Raw genomic sequence first — 14161 nt, 5'->3', positions numbered from 1 at the left:
CAGGAGAAAGTAAATAGGCTCGAGGAGCACGCGGTGCAAGTGGAGCTGAAAGTTAACACGGCCAAAATAGAAATCATGAGCGTCCACGTCACACCAATAACAACGTCATGCGCAACAATTCACCAATCAGAGAGGTTGACAAGTTCACCGATCCATGGTTACCATAGCAGGAGGGTGAGATGCAGATGTATAGGGTAGCCTGATGAAAGTCGCTTTACCCGTGCTAAATTGTCAATTTTCATCCGATTAACTTAAAATTTGAAGACGATTCGCATATCAGGTCACTGAATTGAACCACTAATTATTTGTGAAGTCAAAAGGATGCTCTACTGAGTGCCATTCTACTTTGTTCTCCTTTTCCAAGTGTCGCACTATGAGTGATTTTTCATCTGTCTGTCTGTTTGTTTGTCTGTGGGCAGGACATCTCAAAACGTTATGGACAGATTCGGATGAAATTTGGTGGACAGGTTGGGTGTGAGACAAGGAAGAATTGATTAGATTTTGGTGAAGATCTGTGAATTTTTAAGTGATTCTTCACCATTGAGTGATAGGTCCGGAAACTATATAGCATGATGTTTCAAAAAGTTGTGGAAGGATTTGGACAAAACTAGGTGGATGAGTTAATTTAGTGACGAGAACAAGCCGATTCGATTTTAGTTCAGGTCCAGATTCAGATCCAGCCTAGCAGTGGGATACAAAGCGTAAACTGTTCAGCCTCGCGGAGGTATACACTCCATCGGGTGCTGTTCTTATTACGCTTTTACACAAATCGCCTCTTCCAATAAACATCTCACCTCTATAAACATTACACGGTCATGTAATCAATCCTTTCCTGCAATCAATTCTTAATAATAAGCAATCCTTTCCTGAATTGTGTGGAATATAAAGTTCTCAAAATAATGGAATCTCCCACTATGAGACCGAAGCACAAGGTCTGTTGCTTTCACATCACAGGTAGGTCTGTGTTCTCTCTGTTTCTACCATCTATTTTCCAACACTGCTCTTTCAGTTCTCTGACCCTCCCCAGCAACTGCAGGATGCACGTGTTTTTCCATTTCACCCCTTCCTGGTTAAATTACCTCCAAAATCTAGGCTGACTGCGCACCTCAACTCTTTTATTCCTCGCTTCTCCAGTCTATGGAACCACCTTCCAGAGGTTTCTGTCTCCCTCTTTCCTCCAGGGCTTCAAGCAAGCAGTGTGTCACCATGTCTTGTCATCCCAAATTCTGACTCGTGTTCTTTATTACCCCCATTAGCCTTACTTTGCTAGTTTCAGTGTTTCCTCCCGTCCTCTTTTCCTGTTCAATCATCCCCTTGATGTTTGTCCTATTGTCAGTTCTTAGGTGTACAAGCATTGACCTTGTCCTGTACCACTAGACCACCTAACAGACGAGTAAAGAATCGGTGACGCTGGTTATCTAGTTCCGCCAAGTCGTGTCTGCCTTCTGGTAATACTGTATTCATGATCAGATTTATCCAAAATTCCCTGTCCTGCACTGCTTCCCAATCTGAACACATCGATCTTTGACCAGATTTTAGAGTTTTTAGGTTTAAATAAAGACAAGCTTTTTCACTTTCCCTCTTCACTGTCTGCAGCAGTTTCATCAAGTCCTCTTTACTTCTTGCCAACAGAGCGGTATCGTCAGCATGTCTTGGATTGTTGATGCATCTTCCTCCAATCCTGACTCCTGATTTCCTCCTTATGTACTCACTATACAGATCGAACAAGGAAGGGGAGAGAATGCATCCCTGTCTGATCCCTTTTGCAATTCCAAACCATTCTGTCTGTCTCTCTCTTTCTCTCTCTCCAAACTCTGTTATTACTGTAGCTTCTTGTTTACAACCCAGTCAATGATGTACAGGCCTATTATCAGACATATCAGATGTGGAAAGATTCCTGGGGAATGAGAGATTTCCGGTTACTTTCCGATGTTGACTCCTCTAGTGTTGAATGATCTTTAGTAATATCTTGCTGGCATGTGAAATCAACACGACGTTTTGGATATTTGATCATACTCTTGGGTCCCATTTCTTTGGAAACAGTATGTAAACTGACTGCTTGTACCTTTTGGGCCGTCCGATACTGCTCCAGATCTGTGTACAGATGATTGTTAAAATGTTGATTTCCTCCTCTACAACTACCTTAAAAAAAGAGTTCTGTGGGAATTTGGTCGGCACCTGGTGCTTTTCCATTTGCCAGCTCTTTCAAGGCTCTACCCACCTCACGTTCTATCACCATTGGTTCTCATTCTTCGAAGGTGCCGTCGTATTGCTATCTCGTTTGTATAGGGTTTTGGTATATTCCTTCAATTTTTCTCTCGTGGGTTTCTCCTGATAGATATTTTCCTGTTCCACTCTTCAGGACCCCAATCCTAGACCTAAACTTTCCTGGGATCTCCTATCTTTTCAAAAAAAGATCTCGTTTTTCCCCGCTCTGTTGTCACGCATGCCTCTTTGAAATATTTATCATTGTCTTTCCTCATCATCAGAAGTTGTCATTTAGCCATTTATTGTCATCTCGTGATGTTCCTTTGGTTTTCATCTCCTTGCTTCTGTCTGTAGTATTTATTACCCTTGCCAGAGGATAGGGTATTCGATTTGGGTCCGTTTGTTTGTTTGTCTGCACAGAACGTGAGTATGCTTTTTCTCTGCAACCGTTGTTCCGATTGACAAGAAATATTCGCCATAGGAGCACCTCCGCTCTACCCTGGAGATATATAGGTGCAAGGTTTTTTGGTTTTTCCAAGATGGCGCCCTTCCACGTGACGCGCCATCTTGGAAAAACCAAAAAACTTTGCACCTCTATATCTCCGAAACCGCTCAATGGAAATTTTTAAAATATGTCTCATTGTGAAGTGCTCCCCATGGTGAACAACATATATTCATGATGTCATCGGTGCCTTCATTATGACGTCATAATTAGACAAGTAGAACGCTTGATCCGATCAGTTTGAAATTTCTTGACCATGATGTACACAGATTTAACAGGAGAATTTAATTGACGATGCCAGCGGTCACGTAGTTCGGCAGCCATATTGGATTGAACATAAATCTACATAGTCAATAAACCACACAAACACAGCAGCTAATAAACACCACACAAAATACATCACACAAACACATCCTGGTGAGGGTCTGCAATCTGATTGCTCTTTGTTGTTTTATCTTGTGAGAGCCATTTAGTCTTCTTCTTTCTGCTTGCTTTTGGGATGTCGTTTTTGGCCTCTTCTTTTACAATGTCTTCGACCTCCTGCCACTATTTGTCAAGCATTCTGTCAACCAGGTCCAGCTCTGCAAAACAGTTTTATACCTTTATTACCTTCACCACCAAAGATGGACGGAGGTTATGTTTTCACCCGTCTGTCTGTTTGTCTTTGTCTGTGAGCAGGATATCTCAAGTTATGGATGGATTCGCACAAAAGTGGGCGGATAGGTTGGGAGTGTGATAAGAGCAAATTGATTCGATTTTGTTTTTTTGATCCATGTTTTTGACACTTATGAGCTCATTCTCCACACAGAACTCCAGCATTCGCTCCCCTAGCTCATTTTGGATACCAAGTCAGTGCTTTCCTGCAATCCATGGTGCTCCTGCTTCTCTAACTTTTGCATTCCAGTCTCCCATAATAATTAAAACATCTAATTTTGGTACCTGTTCCAGCAGTTCCTGCAACTTTCCATAAAACTCCTCCACATTCTGCTGCAAAAATTGGAGCCTGTATCTGAATGTTCGTGGTGTTTACTGGATGCCCTTTCAACCTCAATGATATTAACCTATCATTGACTGCATTGTATCTGAGTACTGACCCTTCCATCTCATTGCAAATCACTGCCACTCCATTTATTTTCCAGGTTTCGTGACCAGAAAATAACACTTCATAATTATCACATCAAAACTCTCCAAACCAGTCCATAAAAGTTAATTTGTCCTCTCCATCTCTCACATTAGTACATCTAACTTTCCCTGATTCATTGACCTTACATTCCACCCTTCAATTTTGTGAATGTTTGAGAAGTTTGACTTTCAGTTCTGGGGATCTCAGCGACTAGATGTCCTCGTGGGTTTGATCCTGTCCCATAATGGCCAGTGCTTGGGTGTCATTTATGAACAAACATCTATATTTACCTCCGTCACCAAAGGTGGATAAAGGTTATGCTCTGTCTTTGTTTGTCTGTCTGTGTGTCTGTTTGTCTGTGAACAAGATATCTCAAAAAGTTGTGGACGGACTCGGACGAAACTTGGCAGAGAGGTGGTGTATGTGACGAGTATGAAATGATTCGATTTTTGTGAATATCGGGATCCAGATCCGGCTAGTATAATTTTATAAGCAATTCTTCACCATTGGGAGATAGGGCGAAAGCGACATATAGCAGGATACCACAAAAAGTTGTGGACGGATTTAGACGAAACCTGGTGGACAGGTTGTGTGTGTGACAAGGACGATTAGATTAGATTTTGGTGAAGATCTGAATATGGATTCGGATACGAGTATTATTTAATTTTTAAAGTGATTCTTCACCATTGAGAGATTGGGCAAAAAGCGATATACAGACTTGGCATTTAATATGGATTTTTTTTCTTTCTTGACTTGGGTTTACTTTCTGAACTCAGTATATCAATCTGGTGAGTTTCTTTTACCCTTCGGTGATGTCTTTGTTGAAAGAACCATGTCACTGATTGTCTTTCGCAGCAAGAAGTCAATAACAGGATTATATCACAGATGGCGTGACAAAATGTAAGAACAGGTACATTTGACGATTGGCTTCACAATCGGGTATATAAGGGTTGTTGCGTTCTGTATTAGTGGAAAACAACTGCTGCACGTCCACAAAAGTTATTGCCGCTTCCTCTGGAGATGGTCCGTCAACTTGACAATGCTGTTTGTCATGGAGTGGTGGCTTTACGAAATTCTGGCATGAAACAGCGTGCTATTGCTCGGCAGTATGGCATCACTCAAGGTCAGGTGTCAAAGATCCTGAAACGAAATGCTCAGAGGGGTGTCCCTACTCCAATACCGAGGCCAGGACGTCCACGCAGAACCACAAGGAGAGATGATCGCCAGCTGCACCGGTTAGTCTACAACGGCCGTACCAAGTCAGCTAATCGGCTTAGAGCTGAGTGGCAGCAACTGACAAATGTGCCTGTATCCAGAAGGCTAGTCAACCAACGACTGGTTCAAGCAGGCTATCGTGCCAGGCGTCCCCTGAGAAAGCCACGCCTCACCAGACAACACAGCCAGCACCGATTGCAGTGGGCCAGAGAGCACCGTCAATGGCAGCCAGGACACTGGAATCACGTGACCTTCAGTGACGAGTCTAGATTTCTGGTCTATCGTCAAGATGGCCGCGTCCAAGTGCGCAGACAAGTGCATGAAGCCCACAACGAAGATTGTATAGTGCCAAGAGTCCAAGCTGGAGGTGGTGGGGTGACCTTTTGGGCTGCTTTTCATGCAGGGGGCAAAACACACCTGGTTGTTCTGAATGGAAACCTGAACCAGTTCAAGTACAGGGTCATTCTGGAAGAAACATTGCTTCCATTTGCTCGTGCAGCCTTTCGAGGAAACTTTGTCTTCCAAGATGACAATGCACGGCCTCATCGTGCTCGCATGATCCAACACTTTCTTGCTGACCGTGGTGAAGAGCATATGGAGTGGCCTGCCGTGTCCCCGGATATGAATCCGATAGAGAACTTGTGGGCAGAATTAACGCGTCAAATCGACAACTTGGACCAGCAGCCTACCTCTGTGCGTGAATTGCAGCAGGCTATTGTCACTGCATGGCAAGCGATTCCTGTCCAAACCTTGGCAAATCTCGTGAACAGCATGCCTCAACGTGTACGTGCTCTGCTGAATGCTCGTGGGGGTTACACGAAGTACTGAACTGTAATTTTACTGTCCGTAATCCCAGTCGTAATTTAACTTTTGTTTTTGTCAAAAAATATTTTTGGCTAATGTGCAAAATAGAGATACTTCTGGAAAACGCACAGATGTTTAACACAGTACTGTCCGTGAATTGAGTTCGATATCGGTTTACATCACTTTCAAGGATCAATTTATTTGCTTCGAAATGTCAAATGTGGTTTTTGTTTCTTTTAAAGGTCACATTAACAAAATCTAGAATAATTTCAACATAATTCCAATGAACTTTTGGTTCTAAGTCATCTTGAAAAGTAAGTTCACCCCCACAAAAAAATATTCCATATTAAATGCCAAGTCTGTATAACATGATATTTAAAAAAGTTGTGGACGAGTTATGACTAAACTTGGTGGACGAGTTGGTTAGGTGACAAGAACAAGCTGATTCGTTTTTGGTTCAGGTCCGAATCCAGATCAGGCATATCAGGGGGATAGAAACCATAAACTGGTTTCTTCAGCTTGGCGGTGGAGGTATGTGCCCTACCCTGTACCATTCTAGTTGCATGTCTTTTTTACCCTCACCAGAAACTATTTCATTTGGGTTTGTTAATTTGTTTGTTTGTCTGTCTGTCTGTCTGTCTGTCTGTCCACACATAATGTGCTAGCTAACCTTGGCCACAAACATCACCTGGTGGTAGCCATTATTACACGTTATATTTTTTTCAATAAGGTTTGTACAATTAGAATGCAAGTTTGTCTATAAAGTACATACTATTAGAATGTGCATATGTCTATAAAGTATGGTATGTGACTATGTCTATAAAATACATACAATTGCAATAAAACCAAAAACCTATTGTTACGTGCTCCTCCCCGACCCCCTGGTCACGATGTACCTCCTAGCCCCGAGAGGAGTCACAGCAGAAAAATGTGTTATTCTGTATGTCAAAGATCAATGGAGAAGCCACCCCAATTGTTACTCACAAACAAATATTGTATTAAGATCACACAAGAATAACAGTACAACCATAATAGTATTCAATAGTACAATCCATGTCCTATGATGGTACCATCAGTTTTGGTAATATAAAACTCACTGTGCTCCAAGTGAGTGAAACACGAACATCCCCAATGTCTCTTATTCCCGGCTTCAAGCCCAAAGTTGATTCGCTCCAGCGATCGACAGATCGATGTACGATCAGACCAGAATCCCGTTCAGGTGGCAAATACAGTCCCACAGCCACAGCTGTACAAAGGCGCCCTCAAGGCGACTGGGATATCCATAGGCGCCCTACAGGCGACTGAGAGATCACACCCTCGGGTATGGACGAATTAACCTTCAAAAAGCCACGTCACACACACGCCCCAGATCGACGTCTGGATGCGGTGAAAATGGTCGAGAAAAGACGAAACCGTGAGCAAAGCACAAGTTCTGCGCGAGTCAAAATGGCCGACGACCTGGTCTCGTGGCGCACAGCACGGCGATGATTCTCTCCTGAATCGATTGCAAAACCTGACATGCAGGTTGACCGGTCACAGCGATGACAACTCCGTCGTAGGAATTCCTCTCCCGGAAACCCGAAAGTTCTCTTCAGAACCCGGAGCAACTCGGCTTTCTTGTCCGACTCATTCGCCCCGCCCTTTTCTCTCCTCCTCTTCCTCTTCTTCTGGCTCCCGATCCGGCTTCCTGTCTCTTTTTAACATTAACGCTTTATCCTTTGCAAACAGTTCATGAACAATAAACCTTTTGAAGACAATAATAGTGCATAGAATCAGAAATATTTCAAGTGGAGGAAAACCACAACAACGGAAGTGACGAATCCGTAACACTATACGATGAAACGGAAAAGGTCTGTTTGTCCGCTGTACGAGCATAACCCTATGTTGTCAATGCATCATCTACGCATCAAACAAACACCACACAAACCCCACACAAAACCACCCAATCACTATGCAAAACATTTCCATGCGAGGATCTGCTATCTCTGATTGCTCTTTCTTGTTAACATTTGAAACTATTGCTTCACAGTCCAGTGGAGGCGAAAATGCTTCTGAGAGCTCTATTCCTCCTGAGTTGGGATATACACATTAGCCTTCGATTTCCCCACATGCAGCTGTTGTGTCAAAGGCCTTGCGTTTTGGCTGCTGAGCAACTGGCACACGATATTAACATCATCCACAACACGGTCCCCCTTTTTTGTATCCATGATTGACGTTCCTGGAAGAGCTAAATGGGAAGGGGAAACCGGGGATGAAAAATAAAAGGCACAAACCAACCGACAACGAACAAATAAAAAGTGGTGATCGGTAGGTTGGGGGAGGGGGGAGAGTCACAATGACCCGGAGAAGGGGAGTGCTTCGGAATGGGGCCATTCCGGGTAGAAGAGATGACCTGATGTTAGGGTGAACAACTGTGTTGAAGCCCTTTGCTTGTAAATACATCCTACGGCAAAAAAAAACTCAGTCAAAGCTTGAATTTCTTCCTTTACATCAAAATATTACCGTCATATTGCCAGTGTGGATGGAGGCTTGGGATTGAGTAAAACTCTCGGAACCACTGTCAATAGTTGGAATCGATGTGTATGTATTCTTTTTTTTGTTGTTGGCAAAGGGAGATGAGCGATAAAGATGAGTTTGACAGGAGGAAGTGAGAATGTGGAGGGCTTTTGACTCATCAGCACACGGCCGAACCAGGGCCGAGACAAACTCAAAATCGATACAACACGAGTACGGACAAGACGGAAACAGATTCGCAAGTACAATTGAGAGTACAAGAAACAAATGACAAAGGGTTAGACAAGACAAATCCAGTGTGGTAAACTTACTTTTGGAGAGGATCTCTTGGGAAGCTGAGAAAGCCGTCTGCACTCACAAATATACTGGAACTGGGAATCTCCTTTCTTGGATTTCCACATTGAAGGGTCTTTGCGGAACTGTAAAGGATAAACTTGTTGAACTGACGATAGCTGAACACAAGTTAGATGTCCTTGTCAAAACACTAAAGACTTAAATTTAATTTGAAGTGGGGAAATAAATAAGTTTCAGGAAGTTGGCACATTCTAGAATGAATAAATGTATTCTTATTAGTCCCCTACCGGTGTACACCGGAGGGGACTATAGGTTTGCACTCCGTCCCTCCGTCTGTCCGTCTGTCCGTCCGTCACGCAAAGAACAGTTTTCCGGACTTTTTTTCTAAACTCTTAATGCTGATGATTTCAAACTTGGTAGATGGTTTCCTCATGATAGGTTACAGCTCAGGTTCGAACTTTCTTTAAAAATGAACAAAAAAATGAACTAAAATTAAATTTTACACTAAAATTTACACTAAAAAATGAACTTTCGATCATTTTTGACAAAGTTATGGCACTTTACAACAACAACAACAACATGCATTTTAAGGCCATTTTCCCTGCTAGAGCGGGGGTTAGCCTTGCGGTCCCCATGACAATCTTCTCCATTTTGCCCTATTTTCTGCATCTCTCCTTGTTAACCCCCTTGCCCGCATTTCTTCTTTCACCATCTTTAGCCAAGTCTTTCTCGGTCTTCCCCGTCCTCTACTTCCTTCTACATTCAATTCCATCACTCTTCTCAACCAGTCACTTTCATCCTTCCTCAACACATGACCAAACCATCTCAACCTGTTCCTCTTCACAGCATCAATCACAGGCTCTATTCCCATCATCTTTCGCAATTCATCATTTGTCTTCCTCTCTCTCAACGATACTCCGCACATCCACCGAACCATTCGCATTTCCACCCTTTCCAGCCTTCGTTGCTGCTCTACGTTCATTACCCATGTCTCGCTCCCATAAATCATAACACTTCTCACACATGCAGCATACACCTTTCCGTTCAGCTTCAACGACACGCCCCTCCTCATCAGCACGCCATTCAGTTCCCGAAACTTCTTCATTGCACATCTCACTCTTGCAACCGTTGCCGAGTCTGATCCACCTTCTCCATTCAGAATGTCTCCGAGGTAGCAAAATGTTTTCACACCTTCCAGCTTCACGCCGTCTCCAAGATCCAACTCAACATTTCCTCCATGTGCAGCTCCCTCTGTGCACACCTTACATTTGAATGTAGCTGCCACACTGGTTAATGACCCTCTCAGACCACTACATTTTTGATGAACCCACTCAGCGCACATTGTACATTGAATGGAGTTCACTCCGACACCCTTCCTGGACACAGCACATGGCCACTTCCCAGTTCTTTCCACCTCACCACATGCTTTACCACTTGCCATCACCTTCCTCTTTCTGATATTCACCTTCAGACCTTTTGTCTCCATACATTCCTTCCACTTGTTCATGTTTTCCTTCAGTCCATCCATACTTTCCGCAATCAACACCAGATCATCTGCACACAACAACTCCCACGGTAAACCCTCCTTTACGTTCTGAGCCAGCACCTCCATCACAGCTACAAATAGTAGTGGACTTAGTACCGACCCCTGATGCACTCCCACCTTCACCTCAAACTCACCACTGTTCCCGTCCTTCGTCCTTACAGCTGTGCACGCTCTTTTGTACATTGCCATCACTACTCATCACTACATCATAAAATGAAAATTAGTAAAGGACTACATTTGCTCGCACCATGAACGTGTGGCAGTATAGGTTAGAAACAAAATGGCCACCTCATTAATTTAATACAAAACCGAGATTTTCAAATCCCTGTTAATATGAAGTCGTAAACTTTTATAAGGAGCTATCTGCCATTCCAGAGTTTTTCTAGTAATCAACAACACTCCTAATGTGTACAAAGCATCGCTGAAATAGCAAAATGATATCACTAGGGCACAGATAAATTCGTTTTCTTTCCTCCTCTTCGTTATCTTAGGCTTTTACTTATTATTTTGTGTACAAAGGCAAGGCTCGTGGAAGAACTAGAACACTGAACAGATCAGGACGCAGCAGAACAAAACAAGAAAGAGCAATCTGAGAGATTGCAGATCCTCGCCTCGCCAGGACGTGATTTTAGTGGTTTCTAAGGCTTTTGTGTTAAAACAAATATGGCGGCCGAACCACGTGACCGATGACGTCATTTCCCCCCCCCCCCCCCCCCCCCCACCAATTTATGCCTACATGAACCTCAATAAATTTCCTCTTGATCGGACGAAGTTTTGTACTTGTCGAATTATGACATCAAATTAGGTCGCTGTCTCTGCCTTGGCCAACAGCTTCTGCGTGTGCATGCGACTCGTGCATACGGTTTGTGTATACGGCTAATGCAACACAGGCGCGGTTTCCCTTGGCATAATGTTTTGCTCTGAGTTGCATTATGTCTGTCAACCAATAAGAAACATCCTACGTTTCGTGGGTCAATAATGCTTGTGCATTTTTTTATTTATTATTATATACAAGATCGAGGCTCGTGTAAGAGCGAACATTAATCACAAAAAGACAAACTGACACATAAAACACAAGATAAAGGGAGCGGGAGACAATATGGGGAGAGAGAGGGAAGCACACAAGTACAACATTTGAGAGCAGAGACATCAGGAGATCTGTGGGAGGGAGCGGGCTTGGGGGGAGACGAGGCATTGGAAGGAGGGGGGGGGGGGGGGGGGGAGAGGTATAAAACACATGGACACTGCTAGGACTTCCAGGAAAGTGGATCTGGGGTGAATTAATGGGGGTAGAAAAGATCAAGGTTTTGGATGGGGGAAGATAAGAGATGGTGGTGAACAGCTGTTTTAAAGACCTGGAGGGAGGAGTGGGATTGAATAGAGTGTGTGAGTTTGTTCCAGAGGCGGGAGGAAAGAGTGAAGGTGAGCAGAGAGTCTTGATTTTGGCAATTTCACCAGAAGAGGGTTGCTGGCAGATCTTGTGCGACCTGTAGGAATATTTGGGGGACAAAGCACAGACAGGGCTGGGGGAAGCTAGGCAGGAGAGGAGTCGGTAGAAGACAGAAAGACCACCTACCTGCCTGCGGTGAGTGAGTGAAAGGCTCTCGGAGTTAGGTTCATCGGAGGAGTTGATATCCATACATTATATATGTCGTTTTTGCTGTATTTTGTTCCTGTCAATGACAACACACTCAGTTTTGCGTTTGCTGTAGGGCAAGTGGTGACCAGGGAGAAGATTCAAGAGGCCAAGGAAGTTTACCAACTCCACTTTGGACAGGACATCTTTAATGAGCAAGGCTGGGAGCACATTCTGGAGGTTTGTTTGACCCATTGAGTTGCCTTTCATTTGGTGTGTGTCTGTGAAACCACGTGCATGTGACGTGTCATGTATTGTTATGTTAATAGAATGCTCAATGAGCAATGTGAATGCAGTACTGTATATGATTGTGAATACAGTACATAAAACCCTCGACCAAGAATGGTAGAAAGTTTGAATAGTGAGGTTGCATTGTTGTGTTGACTGACTGCCTGGACACAGCTGAGGTGACAGCTGTGGTTGTGGATCCACTGTTCGGAGATGTTCTGAGCTTAATGGGTCGAAATTGAGGAGCCCAGCGAAATTGAGCAAATTGAGGAGCAGAGCCAACCTAATGATCTTGGCAGTCGGAAAATATATACATTACTCACAAGTTGATAGTTGTTACTTAAGGTAAACAACTATTTTGAGGTTTGCAATTCAGATAACCATTACTGTTCAATAAATTATTAAATCTGTGAGAAACAGACATATGAAAAAAGTGTGTGTGCATGTGGCTCTGCACATGTGGCTCTGCACATGTTGCTGCATGCACGTCAGTAGGGTCAGTAAGTCAGGCATCCAAAGTTTGCCAGATCTACAGACCGCCAGGCACACCCCTCTTTCGCCCCCCCCGCCCCCGGACACGTGCCATGTATTGTTATGTTACAGTTCTGCTATCTCAGGGATCATGTCCTCTGAGAAATGGGAGGTTTTTGGGGGAGGCTAAATGGGAGGTTTTTGACGAGACCAAAAATAACGCACCTATATGTCTATAAAGACTAAACGTGTGATGAAGCAACAGCTTGGCCCGTCACAATGGGCGGTTCTGAATCTTGAACGCCCAAGGCAGGAAGTTGCATAGAAAAGCACAGTCATGTTCTGTGCGGACAAATACAGACAGACAAACAAACAAGATGATGTAATGCAGAGCATTTCATCAAGATTAAAATTGACGATCTTGATCGAAACTCGGGTCAATAGGATGAAAAGTAACGGTTTTTCAGATGAAAATGGATGATTTTTGAAGCTTTACCTTGAGTTAACCTTTGACCTTTTGAACTTAAAAATAGTTGGCTTCCCAATTCAGTGAGGCACTATGGAAATGCTCTTAAATTTTCAAGTCACTTGGATAAAAATTGATGATTTTTCAGATGAAAATTGATTATTTTGGAAGTTTGACCTTGACTTGACCTTTGACATTTTGACCTAAAAATTGTATGTTTCCCAATTTAGTGACTCGATATGCAAATGCTGTTCAATTTTCAAGTCAATCGGTTGAGAATTGACGGCTTTTTAGATGAAAATTGATGATTTTTAAAATTTGACCTTGAGTTGACCTTTGACCTTTTGACCTAAAAATAGTATGTTTCCCAATTTATTGACTCGATATGCAAATGCTGTTCAATTTTCAAGTCAATCGGTTGAGAATTGACGGCTTTTTAGATGAAAATGGATTTTTAGAATTTCACTTAAGTTGACCTTTGACCTTTTGACCTCAAAGATAGTTAATTTCCCAATTTAGTGACTTGATATACAAATGCTATTAAATTTTCAAGTCAATCGGATTTAAAATGGCGATTTTAGAAATCTGACCTCCAGATGACCTTTGACCTTTGACCTCAAAATCAATAGTCTTCTCAATTGGGACGACTTATACAACTTGGTGAAGTTTCGTGACGATCGGTTTAGAATTGTGACCTGTAGGCCGGTGACAAACGGACAAACAGACAGACAAACAGACAGAACCACAAACGGAACCGATCCATATACTTGAAAAATCTTCGATTTTGCAAGTAACAAACTGAGAAACAGACAGACAGAATAACGCACAAGTCCAACCGATATACTTGAGAAATGTTCGATTTTGTAAGTAACAGACAGACAGACAGACAGAGAGACCCAAATGTAATACCCTCTCCTTTGACGAGGGTTATGAAAATATACACCAAAGAAGTCCAAATAATATTATTTGACGCTTCGGCAGAAGTGATGTTTGCCATAAATGGCGGATATGTGAAGTCGAGTCTTGAATGAAGGTCTTGTCAATGCGGTTGGCAGTATCTGCTGATGTGATCCGCACTCTCACGAAAGGGTACGTCCCTTCACCTCTTCTTTGCGAAGAGAGGTGGCCGAAGGGGCGTAATCCGTTGTGCAAGT

The 14161-nt window shown here is 43.1% G+C and overlaps 1 protein-coding gene across 3 annotated transcripts in view; it reads left to right on the top strand.

Moving 5' to 3' along the window:
• Positions 1-14161, top strand: part of NAMPT (nicotinamide phosphoribosyltransferase) — a 95879-nt gene that overhangs the window by 43893 nt on the left and 37825 nt on the right. For all 3 annotated transcript variants that reach the window (XM_068099565.2, XM_068099551.2, XM_068099571.2), the window contains exon 4: positions 11919-12022. In XM_068099565.2, the coding sequence (XP_067955666.1) occupies positions 11919-12022 (104 nt within the window). The remainder of the gene's footprint in view (positions 1-11918; positions 12023-14161) is intronic.

Source organism: Myxine glutinosa, chromosome 1 (assembly GCF_964187855.1).
Source record: "Myxine glutinosa chromosome 1, kmMyxGlut1.1, whole genome shotgun sequence".
Lineage (NCBI taxonomy): Eukaryota > Metazoa > Chordata > Myxini > Myxiniformes > Myxinidae > Myxine > Myxine glutinosa.
This window is presented reverse-complemented; position numbering and strand designations above follow the sequence as displayed.